Source organism: Sylvia atricapilla, chromosome 3 (genome assembly GCF_009819655.1).
Source record: "Sylvia atricapilla isolate bSylAtr1 chromosome 3, bSylAtr1.pri, whole genome shotgun sequence".
NCBI lineage: Eukaryota > Metazoa > Chordata > Aves > Passeriformes > Sylviidae > Sylvia > Sylvia atricapilla.
Window position 1 is genome coordinate 52,491,948 of NC_089142.1, and position 17,963 is coordinate 52,509,910.

Consider the following 17,963-nt stretch of genomic DNA (forward strand, 5'->3'; position numbering starts at 1 on the left):
AGATGGATTTCCCAGAGAGTAGAAGCAAGGCTGGTATTAGTATGTGTTTCTGCTAGAGTAGTTGATACAGGTGTGTAAAAATCTTCTATGATTCTTTGGGGTTTGGCACTACCGATTTAGCTTTCTTGTGAGAAATAAAAGTCGAGTGACCAAGAGATGGCAGTGAGAGGCAGGAAACATCTGAGTGCAGCCCTGTTAGGACGAGAGAGGCCAGCAGAGACTGTGGGATCCTGGCTGCTCAGTAGTGCAGCCTGGGATCTGAACTGGGTGTGTAAGGAAAAACAGCTGTTTGCATGCCTTATTTCAGCATCTCTTAGATTAGGTTTGAGGGATTTTTTTTGTTTTTTGTTTTTGTAAAGATTTTTTACTGTAAGGTGAGGAGTTAATGTACAGTAGCTGTTTCAAGGTGTCTTACAGATGTGCTCTGAAGGTAGTTTCTATAGTGTCATATATTTCTGTGTACAGACAGACTATACTGTTACATAAAGTGGTGGTTCTCCCTGGTTTCACCATGGAAATGGCTTGTGATAGTCCAATATATCTCATGCTGTTTTGAAAACTTGGACATCAAAAGGAGCCATTTCTGTTACATGCTTCTGTAACAGGAGAGGGATATTATTTTTGAATTTATTTTGTCTATCGAGAGAACAGTGTTTTTCTTTCTGTTCATTGAACTTTGGCTTAAAGTGTTTCACTTCAGATAACGTGGGAACTGCATATTTGGGATCAACTTTGGTTGCTGTTTTGGGGAGGTCTAGTTGAGTTGCCTTTTAAAAAGTGAATTTGTACATCCTACTATGGATTGAAATACTAAAGTTGCTAGAATCAGCATAGAATAGTAGGATAGTCACTTTCTTTTCAGCTGTAATAATGAACATAGTAGAAGATACTTTCTGCTAACATGTTGCATTATCAAATATCCCTTGGCAACACCTGCCTTGAGTTTCATTTTTGAGATCTTTGTATATTACCTTAAATTAAAGCTGAAGCTGTGTTGTATTGGATGTCTGTTAAAATCATCGCTTCTGTATTTCTTACTTGACATGTTTCTGAGTTTTACCTGAAAGAATGTAGAAATACATTCATTAATGCTAATAGAAAAGGCTTTTTAACAAAGTGATAGTAATCTCTCCCTCTTCAAGATAGCATCTCACTACCAGGGTTTACTCTTTCAATCAGACATTGAAATCATTGTTGAGTCCAAATTCTTCTAATTCCATTAAAGTCAGCCTTCTGTATGACTATGGAGAGAAACTTTTAAAACGTTGAGGCAGGGTGCCTACCTTTGTGAAGGAAAGACATTTTGGTGGTACTGGACGCATCTAAAGTCTTGTGTAATAGAAAAAGCAGTTGAGAAGTATTTTCATTCTGTTTTGCTAAAAGCATGTTCTGACTTCACCTGGCAGAAGCAGATGCTTGTTTCTACATGAGAAGTGACTGAAGGGTAGCTTTGAAGTCTGGATATTTTGGAGGAAAGCAAAGAGGCAGCACTGTTTGGGTTTTTTCTTATTTGCAGATCTATATTTGGGATTGAGTTACTTGTTTAACAGCTCTTTGTTATCTTAAGAAATGCCACGTTTTCCACCAGCACCTAGATGGATCTTATTTTAATCCAGTCCAACACCTTTATTTTCATTGAGAAAATCAACCTTTACACAGGAAAAATGTAAAGCTCCTCCTTTGTACCTTTTGAGTTCAAGTCATAGGTATTAAGTTGTTCAGTTCTGTGTTTCAATGGCTGAATTCTGTTAACCCCCAAAAACTGGATAATCATAGGAGCAGTTGTTTTATGCACAATGATACCTAACAATTCCAGAACCTATTTTGTATGCTATCTTTTAGTAACTATTACATAATCTAGGAATAAATGACTGATCTATATTTCATTGTATAGGAAGGATATATCATATTTATCATACTAGCTAGGTTTAATTCTTCTTGCTGCTCTAGTCCCATGCAAAGCTCTTAAATCTTTAAATTTCTCTTTCAGCATTTGGAGAAATAGAAGGATTGAAAGCAATTTAGAGAAAGCACTTTCTCTATGGAAAATAGTATGCTTATGAAATGGTGCATTTAAAACACTTCAACTCTTGCTTATGTAGATAGTAGCAATGTTGGCTTGCAATTAAATCCTATGTAACGTTAAATGATGGTAGATTTTTTTTTTGCCATTAGAAAAGTAATTATAATGAGATACATTTGTAAAACCAAATTTTGAAGTTCAGGAATGTTACTGTCTAATAAGTGCTGGCATAATAAGATTTGAAACTGAAGTGCAGTTTCAAACTGAAGATCTCTTTTTAGGGAGCCAGAGTAGTCTCTTATTCCAGCAACTTCATATGTGTTGACTGTGGAAAATATTTTTAAAATCTGAGCTCTGACTGGATAAGTTATTATTCCTGGTTGGCTGAGATATTTTCTACTTGAAATTATACAGGCAGGTGCATGTATACATCATTTAAATACATGCAGAAAATGGGGGGAATGTCTCTTTACTGTGAGGTTTTAATTTATTCTACACACTGCATGTCAAGATGATTGGAATATATGATGTTAAAACTCTGGAGCAGCAGTATCTGAATTTATTTAATCAGGTTAAAGGGCATAACAGCTTTCAACTGTGAACTTTTTTGTGAAGAGTCTGTAAGAATTTTGTTTCAGATGCAGGTCTTCCACTTCATGAGCCTACAGCACTAAGAATGATTATTTTCTCCAGATACACAGAAGAGATCATTCCCCGCCATCCGTGCCTGAAACTTGTTAGCAACTGCGAGCAGATGCTGTCCAGCCACACATCAAGGCGCCTCATAACCATGGAAAAGGTGAAAGAATTCAAGGTGAGCCTGAATTCTTGATCATATTGTGTAAAATAGTAGCTGTTGTGTTCGTGACAAGTTCGTGCTATTCAGCATTTGATCCTTGTTTCTGTCACACTTCGGTTTTTATGATCAGAGTTAGAGCTTTTGTAAAATTGAGCAGTGATTTAAGAGACTGTTCTGGTTTTGGTTTCTTTCTTTTTATTCTCAGTTTTTGGTAAACTCTTCATCCTGAAAAAGTCCCTTGATAGTGTGAAAAAGATCTTTGAACTTTCGGTTACTTGTGAATCCCATCCACAGAGGTTTTGCATTAATACCCAAGTTTTCATTGATTTCAAAGTGTTCTCTGTGCCCAAGTAAATACTAAATATCTTTCTGGGTCTTGCAGTACAGGTAAACCTTATTTAATTCATGTTTAGAGTGGTACATTTTAGCTTTTGGAATAATATTGAAGTTCTGACAAGTACAGAAAAGCACACTGTCTGTTTTATCTGTTTTTATTTTGTGACACACTGAGTGCCTCTCCGGAGGCACTGGGACCAGGGAATATTGCATTCAGGTCTCCTTTCCATTTTTGCTACTTCTCTCACTTAATACTGTTAAAAGAGATGCTAAACACATGTGAGGCAAATTCTTAATGAAAATGCACTCCGAGCAAGTGTTTTCAGTACATTCCTTGTCACTGGAAGAGCTGTTTCAGGTGGCAGGAGATGCAGTCAGTCTGCTCTGTCTGTATGGTGCTTGCACTAATGACACATCAGGGGTTCAGTGTTGTTGTATTCATAATGCTTGTGGTGACTGCAGTTCTCAAGCAACACCTGAACTTTCATAAACACTCTGTGAGGAGCTTGGCCTCGGAGCTGCTAACTTCACCAGTAGCAAACCAGGAGGGTAGATGATGGAAGTTTTTGCATCTCAGGGTGTTCAGGGAGGTTTTTGACAGCAGTTTTATTGCTACCAGTGGCATAGGGTAACATATTCTAACCTAAAAAATATATCAACCCTTCTGCAAACAGACTTGCGTCATTTGTTACTCTCCTTTTGTGCATCACCTGTTCTCCAGTTCATGGTTTGACAGGTTCATGTCTGGAAATGCTTAGCTCTGAGCACCTGAGACTAGTTGGCAGGCTTGGTGCTTAGATAAGACTGTGCAAGTGCTTACATTCAGTATTCCAGATGTCTGTTAGATCATTTAAAGATCCCAGAACCCATGTGTGGTTTCTGATTATGCAAAACTTGGAGAACAAAATGCGTGTTGAATCCTTAGCTACTGCCTGCTTGGTTTAGGACCTTGTTTCGGTGTCTTAAGATTTCCCCACCTCAGCATCCCTTACCTGGAACATGTTTTATACTGTATTAATATCCTGAGCAACCTTTGAATTGGATACTTCTGACCTGCCAGATATGACCATAAAATTCAATAGTTATACTTTTGTCTGCTTTTCTTTTTCCTAAGTGAAAGAGTGAATTTTTATGGATATGCCAAATATTTATGTTTCCAGACAGTTCCTGTCTGCTTTACTGAACTGGTTTGTAACAGGCCCTCAATTGCCTTTTTAATTCAGCTTAGTGCAGCACTTGCAAATGGCTGAGAAATGTTACAAGTCATGTTACTGTTGTTTTGCAGTTCTTTGGTTTCCCCAGGGTTTACCACCAATAAGGAATTGCAGATTTCACAGTAAATTTTGATTTCACTTCTAACACTTTAAATAAACTCTTAACTGGGGGTGAATTCCATCAGTTGCTAAAATCGGTGGTACAATTTGATTGAAATTGTTTGTAATGAAAAGGAGACCAAAGTAAAGGCAAAAAGTGAGTATGTCTGGGTGAAGTATTGATCTTTCACAAGAAATCATAAGCATGAAGATCATATGTTGAATTAAAAACCTTACAAGTCTGGTACATAACTCACTGTCATGTAAGCATCCAGTCTGTTCTTTTTAAGTTTAAAGTGAAATTGTGCCAACTGGAAAAGGTTTCTTCCCGAACTCAGTGTGGATATGAATAGGCTTTTCCAGCATGTGCACAATATGAGCTGAGGAGTTGTTTGTTTTTTAAATTACCATTTCAGACAACTTTTGCCACTGTTCTGTTCCTCCCAGCACAGCATTCACCCCAAAATGCACACTCCCCTCCTGTCTCTCCAATAGCACTTCTGCCCTGTCCCCCCAGAACCCAGGGTGGATGGGGCAGGAGAAACTGCAGCCTCAGCCCAGAGCCCTATGTTTCTCCCTCCCTGTGAGGCATCCCATTTTTTTTAATCCTAAGAAAGATGCCTAGAAATTATGTAGTAAGATGCAACAGAAAACTTAACTGAAGGACAAACTGAGCATATGATTGTCGAGGAAGGGACTATGAAGCACCAGGCACACAAACCCACCCTGCTGAATGGCTCAAGCATTTCCATGTCACATGGTCACTCCAGAGTTGTTACTGGTGTAGAATTTTTCCTACTGAATTTAGCAGTGTCTGTTCTTGGGTATATGACCCTGCTGTCCCTGATTTGGTAACTGCTCCTCTTTGTTTATATCTGTATAACATTAGTACAAGTGGTTTCTGTAGCTACTGTCCAGCACCAGATGTAGAGTGGTAGGAAGCAGTGATAAGGTTAGGAAGACTTTTTTTTTAAATGAAAACTAAATGTGGGTAATTACCTTGAAGCTGGGGTAAGCTAGATGAATAAAAATCTTTACAATGTCACTTAATATTTGCCAAGATTTAAAGAAAAACAAAATTTTCTTGTTATCATTCATCATCCCCTTCTCTTCCACCTCTTTGTTATTTATTAGAGATCTCTAAAATCTATTTTAGTTGTGTCCTTAGAACCGATAAATTGTCAAGCGTTTTTTTACAAGTTATTTTCTCTGTAGAGTTAAATGAAGCCTGTCTGTGGTGTTCAGATTGTTCCCATTCAGCTCCTCGATACAAAATACTTTGAGTTAGAATTTGTTTGGAAATCCTTATTCTCTGAAATCAAAAAATTTCAGTTACTTTGATCAGTCCTCACACTCCCTATGAAATTCCTTTGACTAATAAATCTCAACGGTGACTGGTATCTCTAGGTAGTTCAGGTTTTCATATTTCCTTTTCCCCTTTTTAAGGGGCAATTTCCATTCTTGTTGGTGTTTGGGGTTTTTTTCTTTTTAAGCAATTGCCATCTTTATTAGACAGTCATGCCTGTGCAGGTGAGAGGTAGGGAATGGAACCTCTTAAACTGGAATTACTGTCATGTGGGCCAAGAACTTCTTTTTTAATCTCTCTAAGAAATCCATGCCTGACTGCAGATTTCTCATTTAGCAAGCAGTGTTGGCAGAGCTCTTCATGAGGCCTGGATTTTCAAGATGAGATACTGCTGTGGAGTGGTGCACCAAGGCTGTTTCCATCTGATGCTTGCAGATATCCCTATTACACCTGTGTTTTACTTGAAGTTTGTTCTTCTACACAGCACATCCTCTTTTTTCACTAACCAGCTTGGAGGTGGAGGAGAGGATTGTTTCCTCCTTCCTTCCTTTCACCCAAATCAGCATTTGTTTCCTGTAGAATCAAGATGAATGTTGTACACATATGACCTCTTAGAGGTTGTAGGGATTACTTTTTATCTTAAAGTGTTTTATCTATATATCATTATCCTTCAGGGTCAAATATCTTGTCCATTTCTCAAAACAAGTGAATTATGTAGCATTCTTGTTAAAACATCCCAAAGATATAAAAATATATGTTTATGTCAAAGAAGGATTTCTGACCTGGAATTTCAAGAGCAGAATAAGTGCTCTTTTCCAATGAGTGGCTGGAGAAGTGAATACAGGCTGGCTGTGAGAGGAATATATCTTAAATTCTTCTTGTTTCCTGTCTGTAGCAATTTTGTAATTTTCGGTTTTTTCACAAACATGTAAAAAGCCTGTTGTTTATCAGCCTGAGAATAATCAGGGAGATGGCAGTCTCTCACAGATTACCAAAAGACAACAGGTAATACTGTGCCTGCATTGGGTTTCCTGAAGTAATTCTCTTCTGCTATTTTCTAACAGTGCAGAATTTATTTAAATAGAACTGTTGCTACTGGTGTACATGCTTTACGTAATAGATATCTACATGGCACTGAACATTTAGCAAGTTAATTTAAGCTGGTGTCACACTCCTGATGTCTGCTGTGTAGCAGGTGAGACTTAATTCAAAATAATATCTCATTTTGTCCAGAAGAGGGCTCTTCTACATGCACACAAGCATCTTGCTTTGTTGAAAAACCTTTTCTTTCACTCCTTTAGAATGCTCATTAAGATATCTGAAGCTAGGGGAGGTGTTGATCTTAGTAGGTGAAAACCTGGAAAGGCTACAAAAGAGCTGAAGAGAGAGAGTCGGCTAGGATTCTGTGCATCCTTGTATTGTAATACTTTTGTAATATGAAAATACAGACTAAAATCTACTTCCATGTTCCTGCTAATGCTAAAACATTCCACAACAACTGTATTTTAAAATATGAACAAATAACTAAACGTTTTAAGGTAATGAACCGATGTCTATGTTACTGCATTGGTTAAAAAAAACTGAGAAGAAACACGTGGTGGAATAGTTGTTGTGTGCTTGTTTTTATCTGTTGTGTGCTTGTTTTTATCTTCTCCTTGGCCATTCAGTTGTTCTGTGTGAGGTTGCTTGTCACTGTTCCTTCCTGCTTTTGAGCATAATAATAAACTGACATCACCCAGAAGCATAAAACTGTTTTTAGAAGTTACCATCAGTTTTCTTTAACACTCAGATTAAAGTTTGATGTAATGTTTATCTTACAGCATTGCTAATGTTAGCTGACAAGTATCTTAATTGTATAAAGCCACAGTACATGATGAACTAAACCTTTGTATATACAGTGGGCCAATTTTCTAAACTGTGTTTTTGGCTGGTGTCGAATAGGTATTATGTGTAGGGATTTACTGTGTCAACTTTAACTTACAGAAATACATGAATGCTGCACAGAAAAAGACCTCTCTGAATGTGCTTCAGTAACTGTAGGAATTCATTTTAGCCATTTGTGTTCCTCTTCTGTTTGAACCTGCCTTCCACAGACCTCTGACTAACTGAATTGTACATTTCTGAAAAGTAGCCTGTGTGGCACATGGTACCTATGCACATTTGGTCATGTAAGGGTGGGATTCTGGTGATGTCAGCTGAGACGATTTCAGTGACATAAGTGTGTGCTGTTGAACTGCAAAACAAAAGCCTTACTACCTTACCCTTGCACATAATGGTTTGAAAAAGTTTGGAGGCAGTGGTGGCAATATATGCTGAACACACAACCCTCAAGTCTAATGTTTGTCTTTTGATGCCATGCAGGATCAAGATGAGAACTCTTACTTGTTGGATGGTCAGTATTTGCCATACAGGGGACACAATTCTTTCCGTGAGAAGTATTTCAGTGGTGTGACAAAGAGGATTGCCAAGGAAGAAAAGGACAATCAGAAGTAAAATATTATATAAACAGATTTAAAAAATGAGGAAAGAATGAATACCATGTTTCTTTGTAAGGACATCTGGATGTGAACATTCATTTGGATGCTTCAGAAAAATAAATACTGCTTTTAATTTTAAAGCAAGATGAAACCCACAACCCAGGTTGGGAGCAGTTCTTTTTAATTAGTTTTGTTTATAGCAGATTTTATTGTACAAGTTTTTTGAGTCTTACTTAATTTATATTTGTACTTTCAAGTATTCATGATGATTGACTAAAGCCATTATTATTGTTCTTTTACCATTAACATTTATAAGAAAGTAGTAGTATTATTTGGCTTCTTAAACTGTGAACATCTGGCTCTTTTAAAAACACGTGGTGGTGATCAAGGATTGCTAATTAAGAAGATCATTTTCATTTGTTTTGTTTTGTAAGTGATGTACAATAAACCAAGGTTGGTGTGAGGTTTTTTTAATTGTTGCATGCAGTAATTGCTTGTATGAATTCCACTTGCTCTGGCTGAGGTCACAAGTGTTTAAAACAAACAGCAAATGCAAAGAAACAACTGGGCTTATGCACACTCCACAAAAAGAAAAGCCTCTGTGACCTGACAAACTCTGGAGAGCCTATTAAACCCTGTGAAGCCTGTCCACATCTGAAGCTCATCTGTACCTTGGATTCACTTTTGCATTCCTAAACCTTGACTCTTGGTCAAGCCAACTGTCTGCAATTTTTGGTTCAGAAATCGATAGTTAAACCAGTAACAGCAACAGCATAAAATCAGTAATGGTTCCCTAATGGTATTAAGCCTAATCAAATCTTTGAAACCAAAGCTGTATTTGTTAAACGGCAAATACTTTGCTGAATCCACACCACGTCCATCATGAAAATACCTCATTTGAAAACCACTAAGCCCATTAATTCAGGATGTTAATGGCTCTTCTCATTTTGGTGGTCAGATATGGTCACATATTCTTCTTGGTCTGCGTTTACCAAGCAGGGCCTTGGTGAATGCATCTGTGCTCCAGCCAGAGGAGCCCTGCTTCTCAGTTTGCTGCAGGTCGCTGACTGTGGTCATGTTAATGTCTTTGTAGATCATAATTTTTAAGTGCCTCTTGAAGGAAGGCACAGGTCATTGTGTATATCTGATCGAGTTCATTAACTGAATTTGCTCTTCTGTGTATTGTGGTCCTCAGCTGCAGCAGGAAAGCTTACAAATTCAATGACAACTTAGTCTGGCCTTCTGGCTCTAATCTGTGATGTGTTAAAAAGTGCTCATACAGTGATTTATTTTCTGTGTCTCCATTATAAATCACTTTGTTTTGACACTTTTAGTGTCAGCCATATAATAGTTGTTCTGGACTCAACTTGGAGTGAGATCAAAGCCCAGAAAAATTTTCTAAAGCAGAATTTGAATTGATCATTTTCAAATATTACATCAAAAATGTACTGCTTCTGAAAACCTGTCTGCATTTCAGCATTACAATTTAGCATTCAGCTTTTATTACTTAACAAATTAAAATTAATTTCCATTCTTCATAGGCAAGGAATTTTTCTAGATGTATTTATTATGCATTTATATCTCCACATTTGCGAAAGTTACCTTACATGTGATCTAAGTGGTTATACAAGAGGGTAGTGGCACATCTGGCTCTGCCTGTTCAATGAAAGTGATTTAGTTTATTTCTCCTTTGCCTGGTCCAACTTCTAGTCCCTTCAGCAGTGGTGGTGTGGCCTTTGTTTAGCAGTCCATACATACCAGCTCTGTCATTACTGAAGGATACCATTTTGAACAGAAACTGTCCGTGTATTTGGGGTACTGCGTCAACATTGGCTAATCAGAAATCATTTGGAATTGAAATCAGATGTTCAGTCTCTGCTGATCCCCAGCTTTAAAGCTGTCATTTGGAAATGTTCCTCATCTTTAAATTTCTCCTTGCTTGGTGTGCACGCTCCAGCCTGTTGTGCGTGCAGACTTGCAGAGCACAGGCGTTTATAGATCTAGAGCTGTGACACAGTCCTGGCTCTCTCTAGCTCAGCGCTGCCGGGCGGCTGAGTTATCCTTTTGGCGGGATTTGGCCACCGGTGGTCACGGCTTCTGGCACTTCCCTTCACTCTGGTTCCATTCAGTCTCTTTCCATGAGGTTCCAGCTTCCTGTCCCTGGCGGGGAGCATCAGTCAGTGAGCCCGCGCTGAACTCACGCCATTGTCATTCTCTCCTTTGGGGTGGTTCGTGCCATTTTCCAGTTTTTAAAAATAAATGTTGTTTTTGGAGTGCTTTGTTGTGCTACAGCAAATTGGGTGGAGGGAGGAGCTGAAAACGGCTGCGAGGTCATTTGGGCAGAAGCTGTCTCTTGCTGAGCAATTCGTTGAGGCAGCAAAGGGAAAGAGCCCCCTCTTTTTACAGGATCTCTTTACCAGGTGGTGGTGGTCTAGCTGCAAGCCTCCCACCTGTCTGTGGGAAGACAAAGAGGAAAAGTAGTGGAAGTAGTTTTTCTGTGCATTTGCTGTGTACCCTACCTGCCATCTCTCTCTAATCTAGTGGCCAGTTTGACCGAGTTTAACAGAAGCTCAAGGTTTGATGATGTCTTAAGAGATAACGGAGCTACACTTTTGTTGAAATAGGCAGACGGAGTGAAGAAGAAGACAGTCTCTTCCAAGGAAAAGGCTGTAACACGAGTTCAACTCTCATTAAACATCAGAGAACCCACATGGAAACAAGACCTGGACAAAAGCTCTAACCAATTTTTTTTGCTTCTGCTACTACAACCACTGCTGGCGCTGCTGCTTCTTGCTTGATCTTCTCATTAAAACAAAGAGACACAAGTAAAAGCATACAAAAAAGCTTTTTTTAGTAGGAACACAAGGGTCTTGGCTGAACTTCCCACTTCTACTCAAGCTGTGAGGCAAATTCGCAGAAACTAAGACTCAGTAGTTTTTCCTTATCACTCAGAGGAATCAAGCAGATATGTCAGCTTGGTGAACTTCTCAAGGATAGTGCAGCTTTCCCTGTAAACCCTGTTTCTTCATCCTAAGAAACTGGGGTCTGTTAATGGATGATATCTGTGTCCCTTCCAGTAAAGAGGCAATGTCCTCACTGGACATGGGCTCTCCAACAGCAGCTCTTGATGTTTGGTTGTGGTGGACCCTTTATTCCACTCTGTCAGTTCTAGAGGCCTGGAAGGCTGTGGTGGGAGTCTAACAGTTCATTGTCTCTTTCTGTTGGACAAGCACTCAGTGATGTAGCTTAACAAGGTCACGGGTGTTCATACACAGCACAGCTGCCAGAAGGCAGTCAAATTTTTGTGAGTTGTCAGTCAAGGCTCACCTGTCCAAAATCACTGAAAAATGGTGCTAGGAAGATAAACCATGGGCTTTCAGGCTGTTTTGATGTTGGTTAAATGTAGAAATGTTATAGGGAGGAAATGCCTTAATAATTCTGAATCTTTGCCTTCCTTCTATCTCTGCTTTTAAAGATTTGTTCCTAATGTTTTTTTCCTAGTATCTCCAGGACAATTCCACAGCTTCAAGGCCATAAGCCAGAGGAGGGTATCACAGAGTGGTGACCCTGTGACTTTGCACTGTCCTCTGGCCACAAGTTTTCCAGAGACAAAAATGTCCAGTTAGAGTAGGGAAGAGAGATGGGGATGGTACGCAGTGGTTGCAGGTTTCCCTGTTGAGCAAGAAGAGCTCTGGGCTTAGTTGGCAGGAGGTACAGCTGCTGGCTCAGCTCCCATCACCACCATGTTTCTCTTTCCTGACACTCCACCCCTTAACAGAAGCTGGGAAGAAAAATTGAATGTGTACTTTCTTTGCTGTTTAGTTTGGTTTGTAGTTTAAACTGAGGTCCAGCGTTGAACAAGGCTGGTTTTTCTGTCTGGAAACTTCTTCCTAAAAAAACTAATTTGTGGGTGCCCAGGAGAATAAAGAGACTGGAATCCCTCTCCGCCTTTCTTTTTTGTTTGATATTTGCAAAAAAAACACCTGTTTCTTTAACTTTATTCTCTCTTGTAATTGATTTTGGTGAACATGTAATTTAAGAATGCAAAATATATCTTACCTGTCCCTATGCTACCCCTTTAATATATTCCTCTGATGTTCTCTTACTGGCTCAGTGGGCTGTAAAAATCTGTGTTTATGTATGTATCCTCACAGCTGTTTTCATTATAGCTCTCTCTCCTGGATGCTGTTATTTTGTACACCGAATTTTGCATTATTGTACTTCTCACCAGTTCCAGTTTTCCTGAGCCTGTGGGTGGAGAGGACACCACTCCAACGATGAAAGCTCTCTGTTAGCTATAGGACCTCATCAGACCCACGATCCTGGAGAATGGACATTCTGCCTGACTGCACTGAGGGCACTGGACCTCGAGACAGGTTTGCCAAGTAAGATCTTTTCTAACTCTTGTAGGTTGCATAAAGTGAGGTGGGTAGCTGAAAGGTAAAGTCCATTGATGGGAGGGAAATCTTGGTGTCTTTGCTGCTGCTTTTGGGATATGGGCTGACTCTGCACTCAGGGAGGCGCTCAGGAGGTGCTTCAGAGGCTGCTGAAAACCCACAGCAAACCAAGGCACAGGGGATTTCACTGAGTGTGGCAGGTTTGACAAGGAGTCCTTTGAGTAGCCAAGTAGGAACAGGGTATTTTGCTTCATTTAAAACTCCCCAAAAGCTTTTTTGTTTTTTGTTTTTTGTTTTTAATTCAGTGTTTAGGTGCTGGAAAAGCTGATTATGTACAATGATATGTTAATGATTATCTGAGATTCTAATCCAAATTTTTGTTGCCTTACCTAAAAGAGATGAAAATAAAAAAATCTAAACATGTTCAAAACATCATAGTATCACTGTGGTAACTCTGTCCAAAAGGAAATGTTATTTGAAGTTTTTTTCTAATGAAAATGCCACTTAATGTATAAATTCTGTTTTAAAATTTGTTCTTCATGGCTTCATTCTAACAAATATTTCATTAATAAAGTGCAAAATAACAGATCATGTTATTATATGCAATAGAATATGTAGTTCATTATAATCAAATATATAACTCCTAAAATTCTCATCTCATAAGAGATACCATTGGCAAAGTGGTCATAGTTAATCACAATACTTTCTTTTCTGGAGTCTGTCCCAGAAGATGGACAGAAGATCAGTCTCTGACTGATGTCTAGGGATGGATGTTCAGTGCCATGACTGGACAGCCCAGAGTGTCTGCTTTATCCTGAGACAATTATGAAAGGTTTTCACTAAACACTTGAGAATTATGCTGTGTATTTTGGAGGCAAAACTAATCCTTGTTCTATCTTTTCTTCTATTGATGTAATGCTAGGGGAAATGCAAGTGGGTGACTGCAGTACAGAATAAATTTAGTTATGAAAGTTCTTAACAACTAATAGATGAAGTTCCTTAAATGCTATGATTTTTGGCTAGACATGAAACACAGTTATGTGGAGAAAATCCTTTGAGTTAGTTGGATCTGTTACAGAATCACACAATATGCTGAATTGGAAGGGACTCATCAGGATCACCAAGTGCACCTCCTGGCCCTGCACAGAACATCCCCAAGAAATCACACCATGTGCCTGAGAGCATTGTCCAGATACTTCTTGAACTCTGTCAGGCTTGGTTTTCTGGAGAATCTGTTGCAGTGGCTTCCCTGGAGGAAACCTCTTCCAGTGCTGTCTTGGTTTGGAAGCTAAGACAAGAGCCCAAACACCCTCTGGGGGAAGAAGCTTTTCCTGAAATCCAACTTAAAGCTCCTCCACCTCAGCTTCATGTTGTTTCCTTGAGTCCTGTCACTGGTCACCAGAAAGAAGATATCAGTGCTTGCCCCTCCTCCTCACAAGGATGTTCATGACTTCAGTGAGTTCTCCCCTCAGTCCTCTCCAGGCTGAAAAGACCCAAATGACCTCAGCTGCTCCTCATAAGGCTTCACTTCCAGACCCTTCACTTGCCTCATGACCCTCCTTTGGACACTCTCTAATAGCTTAATGTCTTTTCTATGTTGTGGCACCCCAAACTGCACAAAATATTCAAGGTGAGGGCACCCCAGTACAGAGCAGAGTAGGACAATCCCGTCCCTTGCCCATCTGCTGATGCTGTGCCTGATGCACCCCAGGACAGGGTTGGCCCTCCTGGCTGCCAGGGCACTGCTGACTCATGTTCAACTCTCTTTTGGCCAGGACCTTCAGATCTCTTTCTGCAACACTGCTTTCCAGCCTCTCATTCCCCAGTCTGACTCCTCCAGTCTAGCTCCTTACATTTACATACACGCAGTCCTCTCCACTGAGTTGTTCATGGTTGTCTTCTTCATGTGAATGTGTGTGATGGGTGGAATGATGCCTCTGTGGTCACAATTCATGTCTTTATAAATCAGTTTTGTTTTGAGGCAGTTGGCTTAAAGCTCTGAGATTTGGAGTGCTGGGCAGGTGCAACGGGTTTATTGCAGTAACAGCTGTGATAGAGACCAGGATAACCGGAACCACAAGCAGCACCATAGGACATAAGCTTCTGTCCTCCAGGGAACCTTATGTCTCATTGATAAACAGACCCATAGCAGCTTAGAAGCATTTTGGGAAATTCCTACTCTCTCTTCAAAATGCATATGTGGCAAAGAGTACTTCTGTGCCCTTGCTCGAGCCTCATTCCTTAACATTCCCTGGATAAATGAAATTACATGAGAAAAGGAGATGGTTTGTTTAAGCAGTATTTGTCAAAGCTGGCATTTGCAAAATGCCATGTTTTAGACTCCACAGCTTGGAACAGGAGCTGTCACAGGAGTGTGTGTGCACCTCTAGTCCTTGCTGAGGAGCTGGTCCCAGGCAGTGTGGAATGCTGGTGCTCACTGGGTAAACACACACAAGCCCCAGGCACCACCTGCGCTTGTGCTGCCTCGCCGTTCTGGCGTTCCCACTGACAAGCTGCAGGCTGAACTCGTTAAACTACTGCTGTTTGCTGCAGGGAATGACCTGCCAAAAATCTGCGCGGCCCTGTGCCACTGGGGCCAGGGGAGCCGGCCCTCCCCGCTCACCCCCAGCCGCCCTGCCTCTTTACAAAGCAAAGGAATTAATTCTATAATAATCATAGAATGGCATTTTTAGCCTTATGTAAAAATATCAAGGAGGACAAAGATAAGGATTATTTCTTAATTAAATATGGATTTTATTTTGGTTTTTGTTTTTACTCTAAAAGCAAAACAAAACAGGTTTGCGCCAAGAGCTGTTATAGCCCACCCCCTTCCCATTTTTTTTAATTGTATTTTTATATGCCTGGCAGAATTAATGATGAAAATCTTTCCAGCTGTGACTTTGCCAGAATCCCTTTCTGAAGCTCCTACTAATTTGGATTAAAACTGGATGGATGAAAGCCTCAAACAGCAAATCCTGGCAGTAGATTTGCTGAGGCCCCACAGCATATACTTCTCCAACTGTTCTTATCTTCTGAGGAAAAAAAAAAAAAAAAAAGGAAAGAAAAAAGTTAACATAATTTTGTAATTACACAGTTGTTAGTATTCTCCCTGGGCTGGGACACAGGGTCTCACCACCTCAGCAGATTGCTGGGGTTCCCCTTCACAGGACAGACCCCCGGCTTTTGCAGGGTGAAGTTTTAACTGGAGAATGGTGAGGATTTTAAATGCTATCTTGTACCAGCTACACTAAATGTTAACAGCCAGCCTGGATTTTAGAGAGATTCACTGTCCTGGGATGTAACAGTTCAGCATGGAAATAGTGGGTGTGCAAACCTGTCACTGCAAGGATGTGAAGCCACCAAGCTTCCTGAGCCCCGGCTGCTGGGTGTTCACCTCACTTGCTTAATTCTAGCAGTGTTGGCGCCGTGCTGTCTTACTGTCCAGGCTTCCTGGAGCCAGCAGCTGCAAGCTTTCCTGCTGCCACAGACAATTAAATTAATTTCTTTAAATTGGACAAATCGATCTCTGGCAAGTGGCCCATGTTCCTGCTCCTCTTCCCTCTCACCAGGAGAGTCTTCTGGAAACTTGTGAGCTTACTAAGCCCTTGCTCTGTGAGTTCCTCCCTCCATGGTCATGCTGAGGCCAAGAAAAGGCAGTGCTCTGAACATGGGCAGTGCTGTGGGGTGTCGATGGCCTCTTCCCATGGCCTTGCCACAGGCTGCCCTCTTCACCAGCACAGCTCCTCCAGGTGTGAGGCTGCAGCTCACAAAAACACCTGAAAGACAATATACTCGTGAGCATGTTGTCTTAGATCCCAGTGCTTCCCAGAGGGGATGGCAGGAGCTCCTTGCTGCAGATGCTCCAAGCCCCTTGCTGGCCTGCCTGGAGCCCTCCTGCACAGAGAAGGAACAGGAACATTACCAGTTATATTTATGGCATAGTTTGTTAATCATTAGGAACAACTTTCCCTCACTTGCAATTTCTGGCAAATCTGAACATTGTGAAGGAGATGGCCACTTCTTTAAAGCATTATGGGAGATAGTGTAGGCACAGCAGCATCTCCTGTCTCCAGGCTGTGCATGCTGGCATGGAAAGACATGCACCCCCTCTGCTCTTCTGTGAGAAACCTACTCTTTCTGCTAATCTCCAGTGGGCCAAGAGCTTTGTTTTTATGGGGTGTGCTTCTTGTGCCCATTAGCTGCTGTTTTGCTCCATCAGTGTTCAGCAAGTATGAGCTTGAGCGCTTTTCTTTCCTCAGGATGCCTTGAGCTAGGTGTGAGTGTAGTCTCAAGGCACCTCGTCTTTCATGTCAGTGCCATATCTCAAGCAGTTGTGTTAGTCTTCTTCTAGTCAGTGTAGAGGGGTAAGTCCAGAGTACTTGTCCATCTGCTCTTCTGGAGCTCTTGCAGGTGCACAACTCAGACTTGCTCATTTAGGAGCTACTCTAGTTGGTAATGTCTGGTTTTTTACTGAACTTCTTTGTTTACAGTAAGGCCAGTTAATTCACCATCATTTCATACATGCATATAAGCCCCTGCTTCTGTTACGCTGGATGAGAATATTTATGAAATAATTTTGCCCTCTTCATTTTCACCTATTTTGTCCATCCAAAAATGAGCCAATTTAGTTTTGATATACAAGAAAAACAAGAATTCAAGAAACACCCAGGAGAGCAAACACCCAAAGATCAGAATCTCTCTTGCTCTCTTGGCAGTCACAGAATTTATTTCCTTTTGTCCTTAGTCCATCTTATCAAGTTTGTGGCTCCTGATTTCTATGAGCTGCTGCCTACTTCTTCTTTTATCGTGGGTTATCTAAATATTTGTGCAGCTAATTTTATTTCCCCTTTCACTGGATTGTTACTTTATATGTACGATGCTTTGGGGAGCTGATGGGTAAGATACAAATCCTGCTTGGGAGTACTGGATTACACTTCATGAAAGGTTCTGCAGATGAGTTATTGCTCCACAGCAAGTCCTCAGCCTGCGGTTTCACAAGCATGGATGCTAATGTGACAGTGCAGTGCTGCTGAAAGGAGTGGGGTTTGTGCCTTTTCCCTATTCCCTGGTCCTGGCTTTTCTCACCCTCTGCTCAGGAGAGTTGCCATTCTTACACTGATTCTTACTGGAGCATTTCCTGTGCCAGTTCAGCACACTAAGCCAGCATAAAACTGGTTATTTTGCTGAAACATATTACCCCAAGGGAATGAATTTCCACCTTCAGAGGTGAGCTCTTGGATCAGCTTGCTGTGGTCATGAAGCTGTGGTCTCTGTCACATCCCCCCTAGACCTCAGGCTGACTGTGGAGGCGG

General features: G+C 40.6%; 1 protein-coding gene across 2 annotated transcripts in view; it reads left to right on the forward strand.

Annotated features, from left to right (window-relative positions):
* TRMT11 (tRNA methyltransferase 11 homolog) overlaps nt 1–8,728 on the forward strand; it is a 24,100-nt gene extending 15,372 nt beyond the window's left edge. For both annotated transcript variants that reach the window (XM_066315345.1, XM_066315346.1), the window contains 2 exons: nt 2,717–2,837; nt 8,139–8,728. In XM_066315345.1, coding sequence (XP_066171442.1) covers nt 2,717–2,837; nt 8,139–8,270 — 253 coding nt within the window. In that variant the 3' untranslated portion in view covers nt 8,271–8,728. The remainder of the gene's footprint in view (nt 1–2,716; nt 2,838–8,138) is intronic.
* Nucleotides 8,729–17,963: the final 9,235 nt, after the last annotated feature.